Source organism: Coenobita brevimanus, chromosome 57, assembly GCF_032717465.1.
Source record: "Coenobita brevimanus isolate Jiangsu-jjx chromosome 57, ASM3271746v2, whole genome shotgun sequence".
In the NCBI taxonomy this organism is placed as follows: domain Eukaryota; kingdom Metazoa; phylum Arthropoda; class Malacostraca; order Decapoda; family Coenobitidae; genus Coenobita; species Coenobita brevimanus.
The window spans coordinates 17,907,662-17,924,458 of NC_137010.1; the positions used below are offsets into that span (position 1 = coordinate 17,907,662).

The 16,797-nt window shown below is 42.4% G+C and overlaps 1 protein-coding gene across 6 annotated transcripts in view; it reads right to left on the bottom strand.

Annotated features, from left to right (window-relative positions):
• RsfS312 (ribosomal silencing factor RsfS-like protein, 312) overlaps positions 1-16,797 on the bottom strand; it is a 108,030-nt gene that overhangs the window by 77,866 nt on the left and 13,367 nt on the right. For 4 of the 6 annotated variants that reach the window (XM_080274432.1, XM_080274430.1, XM_080274429.1 and 1 more), the window contains exon 3: positions 8,036-8,363. The exons of 1 other annotated variant lie outside the window; for it this stretch is intronic. In XM_080274432.1, the coding sequence (XP_080130558.1) occupies positions 8,036-8,363 (328 nt within the window). The remainder of the gene's footprint in view (positions 1-8,035; positions 8,364-16,797) is intronic. One more of the 6 variants, XM_080274434.1, reaches the window with a different exon arrangement.

Sequence of the window (16,797 nt, forward strand, 5' to 3'; positions counted from 1 at the left end):
GGTTTTCTATCAGGCTGGCTGCAAAGAAAACGAGTTCTATGGGAGGATAACTATTCCATACCACTCCTAAACAGTATTTATTTATTTATTTGGTACGAATTTATATGTAGTATGAGAGTATATTGGTTTTCAAACAGTAATATAGGCATTATAAGCATTGTTTCACTCACTAACTAATCACCATTCCTGACCTTCTTTTGCCACATTACCTGATCATAATTTCTGACTGTTTCTTCCTCTTATGCTATGTAAACTTTGTCCTCCACATTGTCATCAATTGGGGAATCACTCTGGCCCTGAATGTCTTTATTGGCCAGGTCACTGGTAACAGGTGAATTGCCGAGACAATGGCGTGCGGGGGGGAAGGGGGGGAGGTTATGCAGTGTAAGGCATTGTCCCTGCTTGGCAACTTGTAGAGGAATAGAGGAAGGTGTCCTGTGTATATGTACGAAAAATCACGCGCGAAAATTGAAAATTGTGCAAATTAGGGACATTGAAATTACAAAATGTACCAGTACGTCGACGGGACTGGCAAATGCAAAATGTTGCAACGTACCCATACATCGATGGGACGTCTCGGGTTAAAGAAAAAAAAAAAAAGTTTCATAAGACTCGAATGTGAGTCATCAGGATCTCAATTGCTGGATTTATGATGACGCGAAATTGCGTTGTCAGAATCTCAAAGGGTTAATGTATGAATAATAACCCCTAAAAAGACTAGAGGGACTGGATCAGCTATGTTTATACTGATTCTACTGCTCTCAGTCACGAACCAGATGACCCTTTTTTCTCATATTTCTCTTAACTAACTTTGTGGGCCACCATTGTAATGAATGTAGTTTGTCTGTGAATATAAAATTCTCAAAATTAACCATTCCTAACCATGAATTTCTGTTCTTGTGTGTATAAGGAGGACAGAGTCTCAGAGGACTGGAAGTCAGGTATAATTATTCCGTTGGTGGGGGCGCTTAACATCCACTCACGCGATGTAGTGCTGCTCTTGGATGCCTGTCCATTCCTCTCTTCCTTCTTTCTATCCTTCCTCTTCTGTCTTTCTTTCCTTCATTCTTTCCTCTTCATTCTGTCTACAGGTGACTACACTGAGTGACAAGCCAAATGGTTTCCTGTACACCTGGAAACCATTTACAATGCTGGGTGGTAACCATATAACCAACTTATGGTGCCTGGTGGTTCAGTGGACACGTAAGGTGCTACAATCAGATTGAGCCGGTGCAGGTATATATCCAAGAGGTGGTTGGAGTTTATTACTCACGTAATACCATGCAGGGATGAGTGAGGATGGTCACTCTCATCTTAAATCTCAGGACCTACTTGCCTAACCCCAGGCTCCTACACCCCTCATGGAGCAATGCTGGCTTAGATGATGATGATGATGATGATGATGATGATGATGATGATGACAAAGGAAAAGGGGAAAAAAGAAGTGTGCGGTAATCACAAGAGCATTTGTCTACTTAGTGTAACGGGCAAAGTATATGATATGATACTTATTGACAGAGTTAGGAAAACAACATAGGAATTACATGGAGAAAAACAGGGAGGCTTGGGAAGAGGTTGTATAAATCAGATATTTCCTTAGGTCTTTAGTGGAAAAGTTTCTAGGGGTGGGAAAGATGCTGTATGCAGCCTTTGTGGATTTCGAGAGGTTGTGTAGATCAGATATTCATCCTTAGGTCTTTAGTGGAAAAGTTTCTAGGGAATGGAAAGAAGTTGTGTGCAGCCTTCATGGATTTCGAGAAAGCAAATTACAGAATGGATAGACAAGGAACGTGAAAGAATATATGGAGCAAATGGGAAGCTGTTGAATGCCATGAAGAGTATGTATGAGGGTGCTAAGGCCACAGTGAGTGTGAATGGCCAACTGAATTAATTTTTCTAACTGAATGCTGGACTGAAACAGGGATGTGTCATGTCTCCATGGTTGTTCAATCTGTATATGGATGGGATTATAAGAGAGATACAAGGTACAGCAGTGGATATTGGAGTGGCCCTAATGAGAGAGGGTAGCGATTGGAATTTCCTGTATTGTTGTTTGCAGATGATACTATACTGTTAAGTGAAAACGAAGGAGAACTGCAATGCTTGGTGAATGAGTCTGGAAGAGTGTGTAAGAAACAGAAGCTAAGGTGAATGTAAGGAAGAGTAAAGTTATGGTTTTTGATACAAATGATGTCACTGAACGTACAGTGAGGTAGGACGATGAAGAAATGAAAAATGTAAGTGCATTTAAGTACTTGGGTAGTTTGATGAGTAAGAATGGAAGTGTAGAGGGTGAAGTGCTTGAAAAGGTACAGCAATGAAGAAAGGTTGCTGGCTCTTTGAAAGCAGTGATAAGAAAAAGGGAAGTGAGCATGGAAGTAAAAAAGCCACTGCATGATAGTTTGTGATACCAACTCTAACATAAGGACTTGAAACTTGGACCTTGTTAGAAGGGCATAAGTCAAGAGTGAGAACATTGGAAATGAGTTATTTAAGAGGAGCATGTGGAGTTACATGGAGAGACAGACTGACAAATGAGGAAGTGAAGGATTGTTGTGGTGTGGATGTCATAGAAAGCATTTGGAGAAATACCGTACATATTGGTGGTTTGGCCATGGGCAGAGGATGGAGAGCGAGAGACTAACAAGGTGTGAGTATGTGAGTGAGGTGGAAGGGGGGAGAGGGAAGGAGAGGCCAAGGATGAGATAGAGGGATGGAGTGGAGAGGTATATGAGAGATGGGGGTGTGAGCTGGAGGGAGGGCTATGAAATGGCGGGGGACAGAATGACATGGAAGCAATTTGTTTGTGGCAACCTCTTACAGGATTTAGATGTCTGGCAATAGATAGATAGACAGATAGTTTATTACGCTAAAAATATAAACAATAAAGCAGGATATGATAGAACTGTTAATAAAACTGGGCTGTGGTGTTCCCCTGTGGAAGTCGTGTGACACGTGGTAATAGTTCAACTGTTTATGATATAAAGAGGCAAAGGGAAAAATGCTGAAATTCTATGCAGACAAGAGTTTCAAAGAGGCAAATGAATATTAGAAAAACTATGAAAGATGGTAAGAGTACTGTGGATTACTGAGTGATGATGGAATAGTTTTGGCAAGTGTCAGAGCGATGGAGTGGACCTGCTGGGTAACATGTTAACCCACTCACACACAATAAGCTTCCAATATGTTTCTGAGCCAAACACAAAACCAAAACCCAGCTTAGGCTGCCTCCGCTCGTGCAGAAAGGAAAACAATTCTAAGTCCAAATTTACCCTCAGAAAATGCTTATATCGTTATAAATCGTAGCCTATCATCTTTGCTGATGTTTATAAGATAACCAAAAAAAAAATAAAAAAATAAAAAAGTAATAAAATAGATGAATAAATGAAAAGAAATGAAGTGAAAATAAACCTTATTTAGGTGAAAACTAGCTTCTAATAAATTTCCAACATCACTGCACAAAATTTTTCCCGGGACGTGCAGTTGCAAAGTACCGTACATGTCTATATGCAGAATTTCACGAGCTTTCTAATGAGCACATGGCAATACAATACGCCCAAAAGTTTTCAAGTAAATCGAAAAAAACTACAAAAATCGCCTAAAAATGTGATTTGTTTATCATTTTGTATGTTATTATTTAAACTGCAACAACATGTAAGTAAATTATTTAAAGCTTTGTGGCCCAAAGGTTAAGGGAGCCCATGATATAAAAGACATTGTTATAACCCTTACTGTTACTGAGAAAATTAATTTTGAAAAGTTAGTACGGGCTGGGCACAATAACAGCACAGATGCTCGTGCCTGTAAACGGAGTATATTTGTGTTTCGAAACTTTTCCCAAAATAATTTGCACACAAAGGTTATTTTGCTTTACAAAAGTATGCATAAAAAAATCATCAGCTTGCTCATGCTTTCTTCGGATTTGTGATGTGACCTATACTTTCTGTGTAAAACGCCTGAGAGAAAAGCAATGAAATACACCACATTTACTATGTGAGAATATATAGTAAACACACACATTTATACCTTATATATACACAGTATAAAAACTGGAAGGTGTGTGCAGGATATTCACAGAAGAAATATGTGCAGCATGTGATGTGGTGTGTGGGATGAAGAGAAGACAGAGGGGTGTGCAAGGAACAGCATGGTGGAATGAAGAGGTGAGACAGGCTGTGGTACAAAAGAAGCATACAATGAATGGATGATAAATAGGGGCATGGAAGAACTTGAGAGGCAGAAGAGAGAGTTATATGTAGAAAGAAAGAGAGAGGTGAAAAGATTAGTAAGAGAGAGTAAGAAGAGAGCGGATGAGGAATTTGGAAGAAACTTGAGTGTAAAGTGGAGGGATTGTAAGAAAATGTTCCGGAATGAGGTGAAAAGAGTAAGACAGGGTGGAAGTGAAGTTAGCAGGGGAGTGAAAGATAAAAATGGTAAATTACTAGTGGAGAAGGGAGAAAAAGTGAGCAGATGGAGAGAACACTTTAAGGAATTGCTGAAGATAGAGGATGGAAGTAATGCGAGTATAAGTGGCTGGGGAATGACTGGGAGAAGGAGGGAGGTGAGAAGACAGGAAGAAATCAGAAGGATAGAAGTGGTGGAAGCAATGAAGAAAGTTAAATTGGGGAAAGCCCCAGGAATTGATGGAGTGTGTGGTGAAATGCTGAAGCATGGGGGAGAGATAGTAGTGGAATGGATGTGGAAAATGTGCAGATTGGCCTGGGAGGAAGGTAGAGTCCCAGAGGACTGGAAGTCAGGTATAATTATTCCCTTGTACAAAGGAAAACGGGAAAAAGAAGTGTGTGGTAATCATAGGGGCACTTGTCTTCTTAGTATAATAGGAAAAGTGTATGGTAGGATACTTATTAACAGAGTTAGAGAAAGAACAGAGGAATTAGCTGGAGAAGAACAGGAAGGCTTTAGGAAGGGAAGAGGTTGTGTAGATCAGATATTCATTCTCAGATCTTTAGTGGAAAAGTTTCTAGAAAAGGGAAAGAAGTTGTATGCGGCTTTCATGGATTTGGAGAAAGCATATGACAGGGTGGATAGACAAGGATTGTGGAAAGTATTAAGACTATATGGAGTAGATGGGAAGTTGTTGAATGCTGTGAAGAGTATGTATGACGGTGCTAAGGCTGCAGTGTGTGTGGATGGTGAACTGAGTGAATTTTTCTCTTTGAAGGTTGGGTTGAAACAGGGATGTGTCATGTCTCCATGGTTGTTCAATCTGTAAATGGATGGGGTAATAAAAGAGGTGCAAGGTAGGGTAGTGGATGTTGGATTGGCCCTGGTGAGAGAGGGTAGTGTTTGGAAACTCCCTGTACTGTTGTTTGCAGATGATACTGTGTTGTTGAGTGAAGACGAAGGGGAGCTGCAAGGCTTGGTGGATGAGTTTGGGAGACTGTGTAAGAAACGGAATCTAAAGGTGAATGTAGGGAAGAGTACAGTGATGGTCTTTGAGAGAGGTGAAGTCAGAGAATGTACAGTGAGGCTGGATGGTGAGGAATTGGAAAATGTGAGTACGTTTAAGTACAGTACTTGGGTAGTGTGATGAGTAAGGATGGAGGTTTGGAGGGTGAAGTGCTTGAAAGGGTACAGCAGGGAAGAAAGGTTGCTGGTTTCTTGAAAGCAGTGATAAGAAGCAGGGAAGTGAGCATGGAAGTGAAAAAGTTACAACATGACAGTATTGTGATACCAACTCTAACATATGGAAGTGAAGCTTGGACGTTGCTGGAAGGACACAAGTCAAGAGTGATAGCAGTGGAAATTAGTTATTTAAGAGGAGTCTGTGGAGTCACATGGAGAGACAGGCTGACGAATGAGGATATAAAGGAACATTGTGGTGAGGATGTGGATGTGATTGAAAGACTGACGAAGAGAATGTATGTGAGAGGTGGAGGGGGGAAGAGGGAGGGGGAGGCCGAGGATGAGATGGAGGGATGGGGTGGAGAGGTATATGAGAGAGGGGGGTGTGAGTTGGAAGCAAGGCAATGAAATGGCAAGGAACAGGGCGATGTGGAGGCAATTCGTTTGTGGCCACCCCGAATGGGATTGAGGCGTCTGGCAATAGATAGATAGATAGATAAAAACTAGACAATTAAGCTGGTTACTCACATCCTCTAGCAATGTTGTAATGCTTCTGGAATGTAGAGATGGAGTTGCAGAGAGGAGGAATGGTACAATCACAGCCTGTGTGTGTGTGTGTGTGTGTGTGTGTGTGTGTGTGTGTGTGTGTGTGTGTGTGTGTGTGTGTGTGTGTGTGTGTATTTGAGGTGGCAATAAGAGGCAGCTGTCTCTGTTGTGATAGTGGTGGTGGTGGTGCCAGAAATGGTAGTGATGGTACCAGTGGTGGTAGTGGTGGTGATAATGGAGGTGGCCTTGATCGAGGAGGGAGGTTTATTACATTGCCTCACTCTCTCTCTCTCCTCCTCACCCCAGTCACTCTCAAAATCACTCTCCCTAGATTGTTTGTCTGTGTCCTCCTCAGTTTCAGTTTCACTGAATAAATATTTCAGGTAACCTATTCCCAGCCATTATGGTTACTTTCAGTATTAAAAGGGATTGTTCACGAGCAGTTATAGATTTGAAATTTGGATTTCTCTGGAAATATATAAAAAACACTTACAGTATACACCTTCTTCACTGACACACTGCGCTATATAACACACTATCACTATAATACATGTATGGTATGGACTGGTGACATAACAGAAAACGAGGAATAAAATGGCCAGCCGTGCACTAACACACCCTCCTTGCCTGACTGCAGAGAGGACACTGAGCTAATAATAGGCTGCTTGTCCTTGTGACAGGCTTGTGAATGTTGCAATATATTTCCCTCAGACCTGGCCACCCTAACCTATGACTCACCAAAATCTGACTCACATTTAGCTGCTGGAAAAGTTTCTACGATCATTTATAGAGAAACTGCATCACAGTGCGTCATCGACTACCCTTCACGCTGCAAGCACTTTGACTCGTATTGCATCACCGTGCACGAGGGGGTTAAGGAACAAGCTCAATTGTTCCACAGAGAACTTAAATCAGAACATGAGTGTGATTACAGTGAAGGAGAATGGGGCAGAGGGGAATTGCTGATTATAAAGGACCTCTGTTGGTCCCTGCTGAATCATTATATGTGACATATGTGTCCTATGTTAGTCCAGCAAAACAGTTCATCTAACAAGGCTTTGGAGACAAGGATGCCGGAAAATTGGTGCTATACCTGTAGTACCAGTATGTGTTACAGCATTCCTATTGAACCCATATTTTAAAGTCTCCAGTCATGTGGTAGGTGGTGGCAACCATCATCCACTCACTCAATATAGTGTTGCCTACTTCTTCCTTAGCCTTTATCATTTTTTTTCTGTGCCTGCGCTCCTCTCTCCCTATTTCTCCCATCTTTCCTGTCACTTCTTATTGCTTTTCTTTCCTTTACAGCTGGCTTTACATTGAGTGATAAGCCAAATGGCTTCCTGTAAGCCAAGAAACCATTTACAACGCTGGGTGGTAACCATATAACCAAACTATACGTGCTCCCTCCGTGTCAACAAGTGGGTTGGTGGAGGGTTAGTGCCCCTCCCCATAAAACAAATAACTCAAAGTCAAATGGCCACCCCTTACGGGATTATGGCGTATGGCACTAAATAGATAGATAGATAGACAGTTAGAGGTGAGTTGTTTAACATTGTTGGGAGCAACCTAACCCTAATGTTAAGTAAGGGTTATTTCTATGGCATTTACTGATCCACACTGAGAGGTCTCACTTAACCTGCATAAAAAAGTTCAGTAGTGGAAAGTACAGACTAAATACATAACACTTTGCCTATGTGGTTCAACTGACTTTGAAAAATATAAGTTACAGGAGAGGGAGGATAATGGTCCAAGAAAAGCACTAATGGGCCCACCTAATGAATACAAATGTAGAAAAGGATGAATAATGAAATGAAACTAAAATACATATTTGGGCCTGATGACCCTTCTACATAACATAGTTCTGTCATAAACTACAGAGGTCAAGGATGAAATACAATACCTTGTATTGGAGACTTTGTAGGTGTTTGCTCAAGGGGTCCAAGAGTGGCATCTGAACCCTCTGCATCAGATTCTGCTTCTCTTGTTTCTTGCATCCTCACTGTTTCTCCTGCTTCAGAAAATTCACTTTCTTTTTCCTTCCCTCCTCTCTCAAAATCCTCTTGCATTTCCTTCAGCCATTCCTTGATCAATTGATCTTTTGACAAATCCATATAATTGTCTTTATTTCCATTTTCCCATACTTGACTGATGACAAAACTACGTCGTTGTGTCATCTGCAGCCTGTGAGATACAGCAGGGTGACATGTAGCCACCTCAGGACTCCAGCACTAGAGAAAATTTATGATGCACTATATAAATCTTATAAAACATATCTAAATGTTAAAAGGTATGTCATGTACAGTCACCAAACTTTCCACCTGGGCCACCTAGCCGTGAGAGGTGGGTAACGGGTGCTGGCAAAGGTGTATCTGTTTGTTCGTGTGTACATGCTCGACAAAAGTTCAGATCATCAATTCTCATCTTCCGTAGTGAACCTCAGTCAGATTTCATCCCAATTTTCAATCAACAGTTTTTAGCCGATAGAATTTCAAAAGAACTTCTTGAATGTACTGGATAATGCAAGTACTGAAAACAGTAAGTAAAATAATATAAACAATAAGTAAAATAATATAAAAGACCGTATCTTTACAGATACAGTATTACATACTTATAAATGTATTCTTTTTCATTATTATGTGATAAACCCATGGCTAAAAATTTTCTACTGAATATTGGGGGGACGAACCATCGTGTGACCGGCCCTTGCTGTAGAAAAATAGATTCTGACTGTTCATTTTGAATTTTGCGAGTCATGGGCTGGTCTCGATAAAACCTATTGAAATACAGTAATCCCTCCACTATCCGATATAACAGAGCCAAAGGCATGTTCGGAAAGTGGGCCTCTGCCTCCTGGACTGGTACTTAAGGACCCTAACCCAGCCTAACTTTGAAAGCTACCTAAATAACTCCCTACCAGAGATGCATAGCACTTATTTAAACCTATTTAAGACCCTACTCACACCAATAATGGACATAAAGCATGAAATAAATGAAAAGGAACCAGAGAATGAGGAATTAGAAGTACAGAAAATACTTAGGCCTAGCAGTTTACAGGGTACTGTACTTACAGAATGTCTGTGGCCGCCTCCTCTAACTCTCTAAGGCTCTGGTAGTTTTGAAAATGCTCTTGAAGCACTTATAGTAATCCAGTGTTGTGCTACACTTAATTCTTTGCACTGTGAGTTATAATTGTTTCACACTGCACCTTCTTCTTAACAGCACCACACCAGATTCAACCGCCAGTTTCAACCGCCACTTTGCACTCCACACTCACTCCACACTTAATCCTTTGCACTCAAAATTCTAATCTCTTAACACTGCACAACACAGTAAATTCCCATGTGGTCTAGTGGCGAGGTATTGCAGTTTATTCACTGTTTATTCTTAAAAAACGAGCACGTGTGGCATCCACTGCAATGGACGTCTTCCCTGAATGAAGGTCAGGCAGTAACTGGGGACAGGGTTACCAGATCTGAACTCCGCCATATTACCAAACTCCTTAATTTTCACTACCAAATTTAACTTTTCATTACCAAATTCTTAAAGGATGCATTTATTCATCACTAATTATATGTACAAATGGAAATAATCACTCTCCTTATATTCAGAAGCATGTTTATTTTTGCGTTATGTTTGCTAGCAGATTAATGAAAGAAAGCAGACAGTCCACCGTCTTCATTCTCTATATCTTCATACATGTGAAAAATCTGTTTGGTAATGGATCATACTGATTCACTATCAAACGAATTTTTCAGTACCAAATTGGCCCACATTTGGTAATGAAAAATACCAAATGGCAACCATGACTGAGAAGGGGGAAGGGGGAGGAAGGAAGGGGTGAAGGGGCCATGGAGTAAACAGCCGCTTGGCGCCACGCGGCGTGTGGCAATTTCAAATTACGGGTGGGAAAAAATTGGGGTTTAGGGGGGATTTTTTTTATTTTTTTGGCGATTTTTGGGTTCCGAAGGTCCAGGCCCACAATGTCCGGTAAGTGGAGAGTCCGGAAAGTGGGCATCCGGAAAGTACAGGGATTACTGTACCATTCTTGATCCGAGACATGATTAGATAAGTTAGGTATTATTCGTTACAGGATTAATCATTGGGCGGATATTAATTTCAACTAAGTACAAGAGATAGGAACTATAGATGTCGGAGGTAAATGTGTGACCTCACACATAAGTGGCACCGCTCACAATCAATTTTCCTTGTAATGTGTAATTCAGTCATTCGTTAGATGAATGGACTATAAAGGTGCGCTGTAATGACCATAGTCATTAAGTCATAATCATAGCTGATAGTCATATTTGACAACATTATGCATAAACTCTTTGCCTGTTGAGATGACAATATTTTAACCTCCTACCTCTTCGTGGTACACCACAGAACACATAAAAACATCTACCTGAAGTACTACCAACGAGGAAATAAGCAACCGTTAACAGTGACTGAACATAATCTAAATGTTTAATGGTCTGTGTCAATCATGATGTGAATATGGCAGGCAACTTATCTGTAACTGGACTTAGATATTAGGTAAATGCAATCTTCTTCAACCTATACTGATAATGGTATCGAGTGATAACCCTACGAAATGGAATTACTGATATAAGGAGACAGTGATAGAGAAAAATGCTTGGAGCGATTCCAACATACAGTTCATTAACATGTTATGGTAACGTTGTAAAAACAACATAGAAAATAAAATGTTTAGTATTGTTAAGAATGCAGATATTTAGTAGAATGCTCATGGACCTCAAAAACTAGTTCGGCAGTTATTATCACTGGCACTGGCGGTATGAATAACCTAACCCCCTCTCTCCGTCCAGAGCCTGCCCTGGCCTTCACTAGGCCAAGCTTCCCCCTTAAGCAGCTCTTCCACCGGCTCATCCAGTTGCAGGAAACCCCTTGCATAGAATTTTTGTGTGCCACAGGTTCACGTACCAAGGCCAAATTAGTATACAGTGGGGCACCAATTTTCGCGCCTAATTGGGTCCAAAAATAATGCGCGAAAGTGGAATTAGCGAAAGTTGGGGCATTGTCTTTATGGCAAAAAGGCTAATTGGTTCCCGGTTATCCTAAAGTAACATCAGATTTTCATTTTCACTTGCAATACAGTACATCCCTTTAGGAAGGGAAGAGGTTGTGTAGATCAGATATTCATTCTTAGATCTTTAGTGGAAAAGTTTCTAGAGAAGGGAAAGAAGTTGTATGCGGCTTTCATGGATTTGGAAAGAATATGACAGGGTGGATAGACAAGGATTGTGGAAAGTGTTAAGAATATATGGAGTAGATGGGAAGTTGTTGAATGCTGTGAAGAGTATGTACGACGGTGCGAAGGCTGCAGTGCGTGTGGATGGTGAAAAAAGTGAATTTTTCTCTTTGAAAGTTGGTTTGAAACAGGGATGTGTCATGTCTCCGTGGTTGTTCAATCTGTACATGGATGGGGTAATAATAGAGGTACAAGGTAGGGTAGTGGATGTTGGAGTGGCCCTGGTGAGAGAGGATAGTGTTTGGAAACTCCCTGTACTGTTGTTTGCAGATGATACTGTGTTGTTGAGTGAAGACGAAGGGGAGCTGCAAGGCTTGGTGGATGAGTTTGAGAGAGTGTGTAAGAAACGGAACCTAAAGGTGAATGTAGGGAAGAGTAAAGTGATGGTCTTTGAGAGAGGTGAAGTTAGTGAATGTACAGCGAGGTTGGATGGTGAGGAATTGGAAAATGTGAGTACGTTTAAGTATTTGGGTAGTGTGATGAGTAAGGATGGAGGTTTGGAGGGTGAAGTGCTTGAATGGGTACAGCAGGGAAGAAAGGTTGCTGGTTCCTTGAAAGCAGTGATAAGAAACATGGAAGTGAGCATGGAAGTGAAAAAGTTACTACATGACAGTATTGTGATACCAACTCTAACGTACGGAAGTGAAGCTTGGACATTGTTGGAAGGACACAAGTCAAGAGTGAGAGCAGTGGAAATGAGTTACTTAAGAGGAGCCTGTGGAGTCACGTGGAGAGACAGGCTGACGAATGAGGATATAAAGGAACGTTGTGGTGTGGATGTGGATGTGATAGGAAGCGTTATGAGGAATACACTGAGGTGGTTTGGCCATGTGGAGAGGATGGAGGGTGAAAGACTGACGAAGAGAGTGTATATGAGTGAGGTGGAGGGGGAGAGAGGGAGGGGGAGGCCGAGGATGAGATGGAGGGATGGGGTGGAGAGGTATATGAGAGAGGGGGGTGTGAGTTGGGAGCAGGGCAGTGAAATGGCGGGGGACAGGGCGACTTGGAGGCGATTTGTTTGTGGCCACCCCAAACGGGATTGAGGCGTCTGGCAATAGATAGATAGATAGACATTGCATTGTGAGATACAAACAATAAAAACTGTACAACTCAACTATCTTCCTTTTCATTTCATTATTATACTGCCGTTTCTTCACTCCAACACGATACTCTCTTTTAGCCTTGGCCTTTCCTCCCGACTTTGAATGTCCCGGCCACTTTTTATCACCACCACTGCCTCCCGGCCCTCCCCCCACACCACCAGGCTCTCCCCCCACACCACCAGGCCCTTTCCCCACACTACCAGGTATAGCAGAGGCCACTGAACCGTGAGAATCCAACACAATGGAGCTAGCATGCTCGTACACAATGGCGGGAATGGGTGGACAGAGTGTTGACATGACGTCATTCAAGATGGCGGTGGGTTGTGGGCGGGCGGTGCAGGAAATTCAAAGTTCAAAATATTGTCCCAAACCCAAAATTTGTGCGCGAAAATCGATTTTTTTCAAGCGAAAGAGGAAGTTAGGGAATATTTGGTGCATGCCACGAAAGTGGATTCCGCGAATCCTGCTGTAGCGAAAGTTGGTGCACTACTGTAACAGATATTATTGTATTATATATAATAGTATATATTTATATAATAATATTATATATATTACCTTATTATAAAATTAATATAGTCATATTTATTTGGCCTTGGTCAGAAAGACCTGTGGCACACAACAATTTCCCGTGCGACCAGTTTCATGCAACTGACCAATGGGAGAGCCACCTTACTCCTGAGACAATTTTCTCCCCACCCAACTCCATACCCAGCCATCTATGGGATGAACTCTGACTCTGACAGAGGTTCACTAAGGACAAAGAGATTTGATGATCCGAACTTTCGTTGAGCATGTACACACGAACAAACAGATACACTGTTGCCAGCACCCGTTACCCACCATTCACAGCTAGGTGGCCCAGGTGGAAAGTTTGGCAACTGTACGTAACTGCATCAATTTTAATATTACAGGCTTAAACATATAGAAATGACAATGATTAGGCAGATGTGCAGTGTGTATTTGAATGTGAGGCCTGGGGGAGCTAGTTTTATGATAGAAGTTAAAGGGATGGATGGGACTGGAGTGTATTGGTTTAGTGATGAGGAAAGGTAGAACTGACTGGTCTGGGCACGTGGAAAGGATAGGGGACGACAACTGGATGCAGAAATGAAGAAGTATTAATGCTGGGGGTACGGATGACAGAGGAAGACCAAAAAAGACCTGAGACATGGTCACAGTGTTTTACCTCAGGGATAAGGGACTGAATAGGGAGGCTGCCAGAGATAGAACAGGATGGACGGCAGCCATTAGGTGATCATGGCCAACACATGCATCCATGTCGGAGCCTTTATAAACAAACAAAACAAATTACTGTATTACACTCACACTCACAAAGCAAGAGGGGGTGTCATGTTTTTAGCAGTGTGTGTGTGTGTGTGTGTGTGTGTGTGTGTGTGTGTGTGTGTGTGTGTGTGTGTGTGTGTGTGTGTGTGCAGTACTTACCTAGCTGTATTTACCTAGTTGTGAAACACAGGAAATGAGCTATGCTCATTGGGTCCTGTCTCAGTTTCTCGATAAGTCAAATTTTGCTCTGAATTCATTTAAGGTTTTAGACTGAACTATCTCTCTGTCCAGGCTATTCCAAGGGTCTATGCATATATATGGAGAATTACATTTCTTGATAGCCTTCAAGCAACTTGGGGCTTTTAGTTTCATTCTGTGTCCTCTTGTTACTCTCCCCTCCCATACAAAGAGATGTTTTCTGTCAATTTTTTCTACTCCCATCCTCACCCTGACCACTGCAATCATGTCACCCCTCGCTCTTCTTTCTTCTAAGGAAGGCAGGTCGTTTTTCCAGCCTTTCACAGCATGACAGATCTGCCAGGCTAGGGACCATCTTGGTTGCTGTTCTTTGTATTCTCTCGATCCTGTTTATCTTTCTTTTTATATCTTTCTTTTTAATGTCGCACATTCCAACCTGGGGGGGATCATGGCCACTATTAATTTTTTCATCTCCCCATCCATGTAATGAAATGCTACTCTTATGTTTGTCAAGAGATTATACGTCTCCCTAACTATCTTGTTAATGTGTTTTCCAGGTAACAAATTATCCTTGACCAGCACTCCTAAGCCCTCCTCTTCTCTCGCTTTTGAGACTGGTCCATTACCCATCAAATAATTCAGGGATGGTCATTTGGTACTTTTACCCATTTCCAATATTTTACATTATACAGTATATATATGTACATACATATTTCATTCATTCATCAACCAATCCTACGTCTCCCCATGAGAAGCGTAAAAGCCCAGGGCTAGGTAAGTTGGCCCTACCATTTGAGATGAGGCTGACCAGCCTCAATCATCCCTGAGTGGCATTACATGAACAATAAACCCCAACCACCCCTTGGATATAAACCTTCACCGGCTCAATCCGACTGGAGTACCATAATTACCCACTAAACCACCAGGCGCCAATATTTGGTTACATGGATACCACCCAGTGTTGTAAATGGTTTCCTGGTGTACAGGAAACCACTTGGCTTGTCGCTCAGTGTAGAGTCACCCACAGGCAGAAGGATATACAGGGTGTCCAAAAAGCTACTGTGCAGTGAGAAATTTGTAATGACATGAAAGTTATACGTACGGTAATGCATACAAGACCTGTAAGTCGTGTGTCCCGTGTTTCCACTATGCAGTAGATGGTGTTACTGCTTGCTCACAGATGTTCTGGAATGTCTGACTCAGTTGACAGCTGACTGCGAGTGGGAATGTACATCCGTATTGGCGGAGTGACAATGGTGTTGACGAGTGAACAGCGAATATTCCTGGTGAAGCATGTGTTCTGTAACGTTCGAAAATTTATGGATACTGTGCAACAAAGGTTTGCCCAGCAAATTCCAGATGCATAGGTGCCCTACCGTAATGCCATGCGAAATTTGATAGCCAAATTTCGCGAAACGGGCAGTGTTGCAGATGTTCCCCAAACTGGTAGGCCCTCAAGCTCAGAAGAGAAAGAGCCAAATTTCGCGAAACGGGCAGTGTTGCAGATGTACCCCAAACTGGTAGGCCCTCAAGCTCAGAAGAGAAAGTTATTGAGGTCCAGGAAATGATGCTGAAGAGTCCAAAGAAGTCTGTAAGATGGTTATCCCAACAGGCCCATGCGGCAAAGAGTACAGTGCACGATATTTTGCAGCGGAAGTTGAAGTTCTTTCCATACAAGGTGTCGGTAGTGCACCAGCTGAGAGAGAGTGATCACCAGTTGGAAGGACACAAGTCAAGAGTGACAGCAGTGGAAATGAGTTATTTAAGAGGAGCCTGTGGAGTCACATGGAGAGACAGGCTGATGAATGCGGATATAAAGGAGCATTGTGGTGTTGATGTGGATGTGATAGGAAGTGTTATGAGGAACACACTGAGGTGGTTTGGCCATGTGGAGAGGATGGAGGGTGAAAGACTGACGAAGAGAGTGTATGTGAGTGAGGTGGAGGGGGGAAGAGGGAGGGGGAGGCCGAGGATGAGATGGAGGGATGGGGTGGAGAGGTATATGAGAGAGGGGGGTGTGAGTTGGGAGCAGGGCAGTGAAATGGCGGGGGACAGGGCGACTTGGAGGCGATTTGTTTGTGGCCACCCCAAACGGGATTGAGGCATCTGGCAATAGATAGATAGACAGATAGTTTCAGAACTTTTTTCTGGACATAGGTGAGGACATCCTTGATGTAACCCTCACCGATGAGGCATGGTTTCATCTTTCGGGGTACGTGAATAGCCAGAACTACTCATCCATGGGGCACTGAAAACCCACATGAATTAAAGGAAATTCCTCTACATAATCAGAAGGTCGGAGTATGGTGAACCTTAAGTCGTACACGTGTCACAGGGCCAATTTTCTTTAACGACACCGAATCGCAGAACGGTACCACACTCACATTGTGGAACCATTCGTAGGCCAGCTCCATGAGCGTGAGATTGAAGAAGGCTGGTTCCAACAAGACGGGGTGACTGCACACTTGCCCCAGCATCACTAAAGTTTTTGGAAGACTTCTTTGCTGATCGCATAATCTCTCATGGAATCTGGCCTGCTAGGTCTCCAGACCTCACTCCCCCGGATTTTTATCTCTGGAGCACACTGAAGGGACGAATGTATGAGAACAATCCACACACTCTGGAGGAGCTGAAGATGGGAATTACCCAACACACTGAACAGTTAACTCCAGTCACCCTTCAGAATGTGTTCGGCAATATGCAGTGTTGTGTGCAGACATGTCTTCAGGCCTCTGGGGGACATTTCCAGTATTTGCTGTAGGAGAAACTGCAATATCGTACGTAAAACTTCATTTTTATTAAAACTTT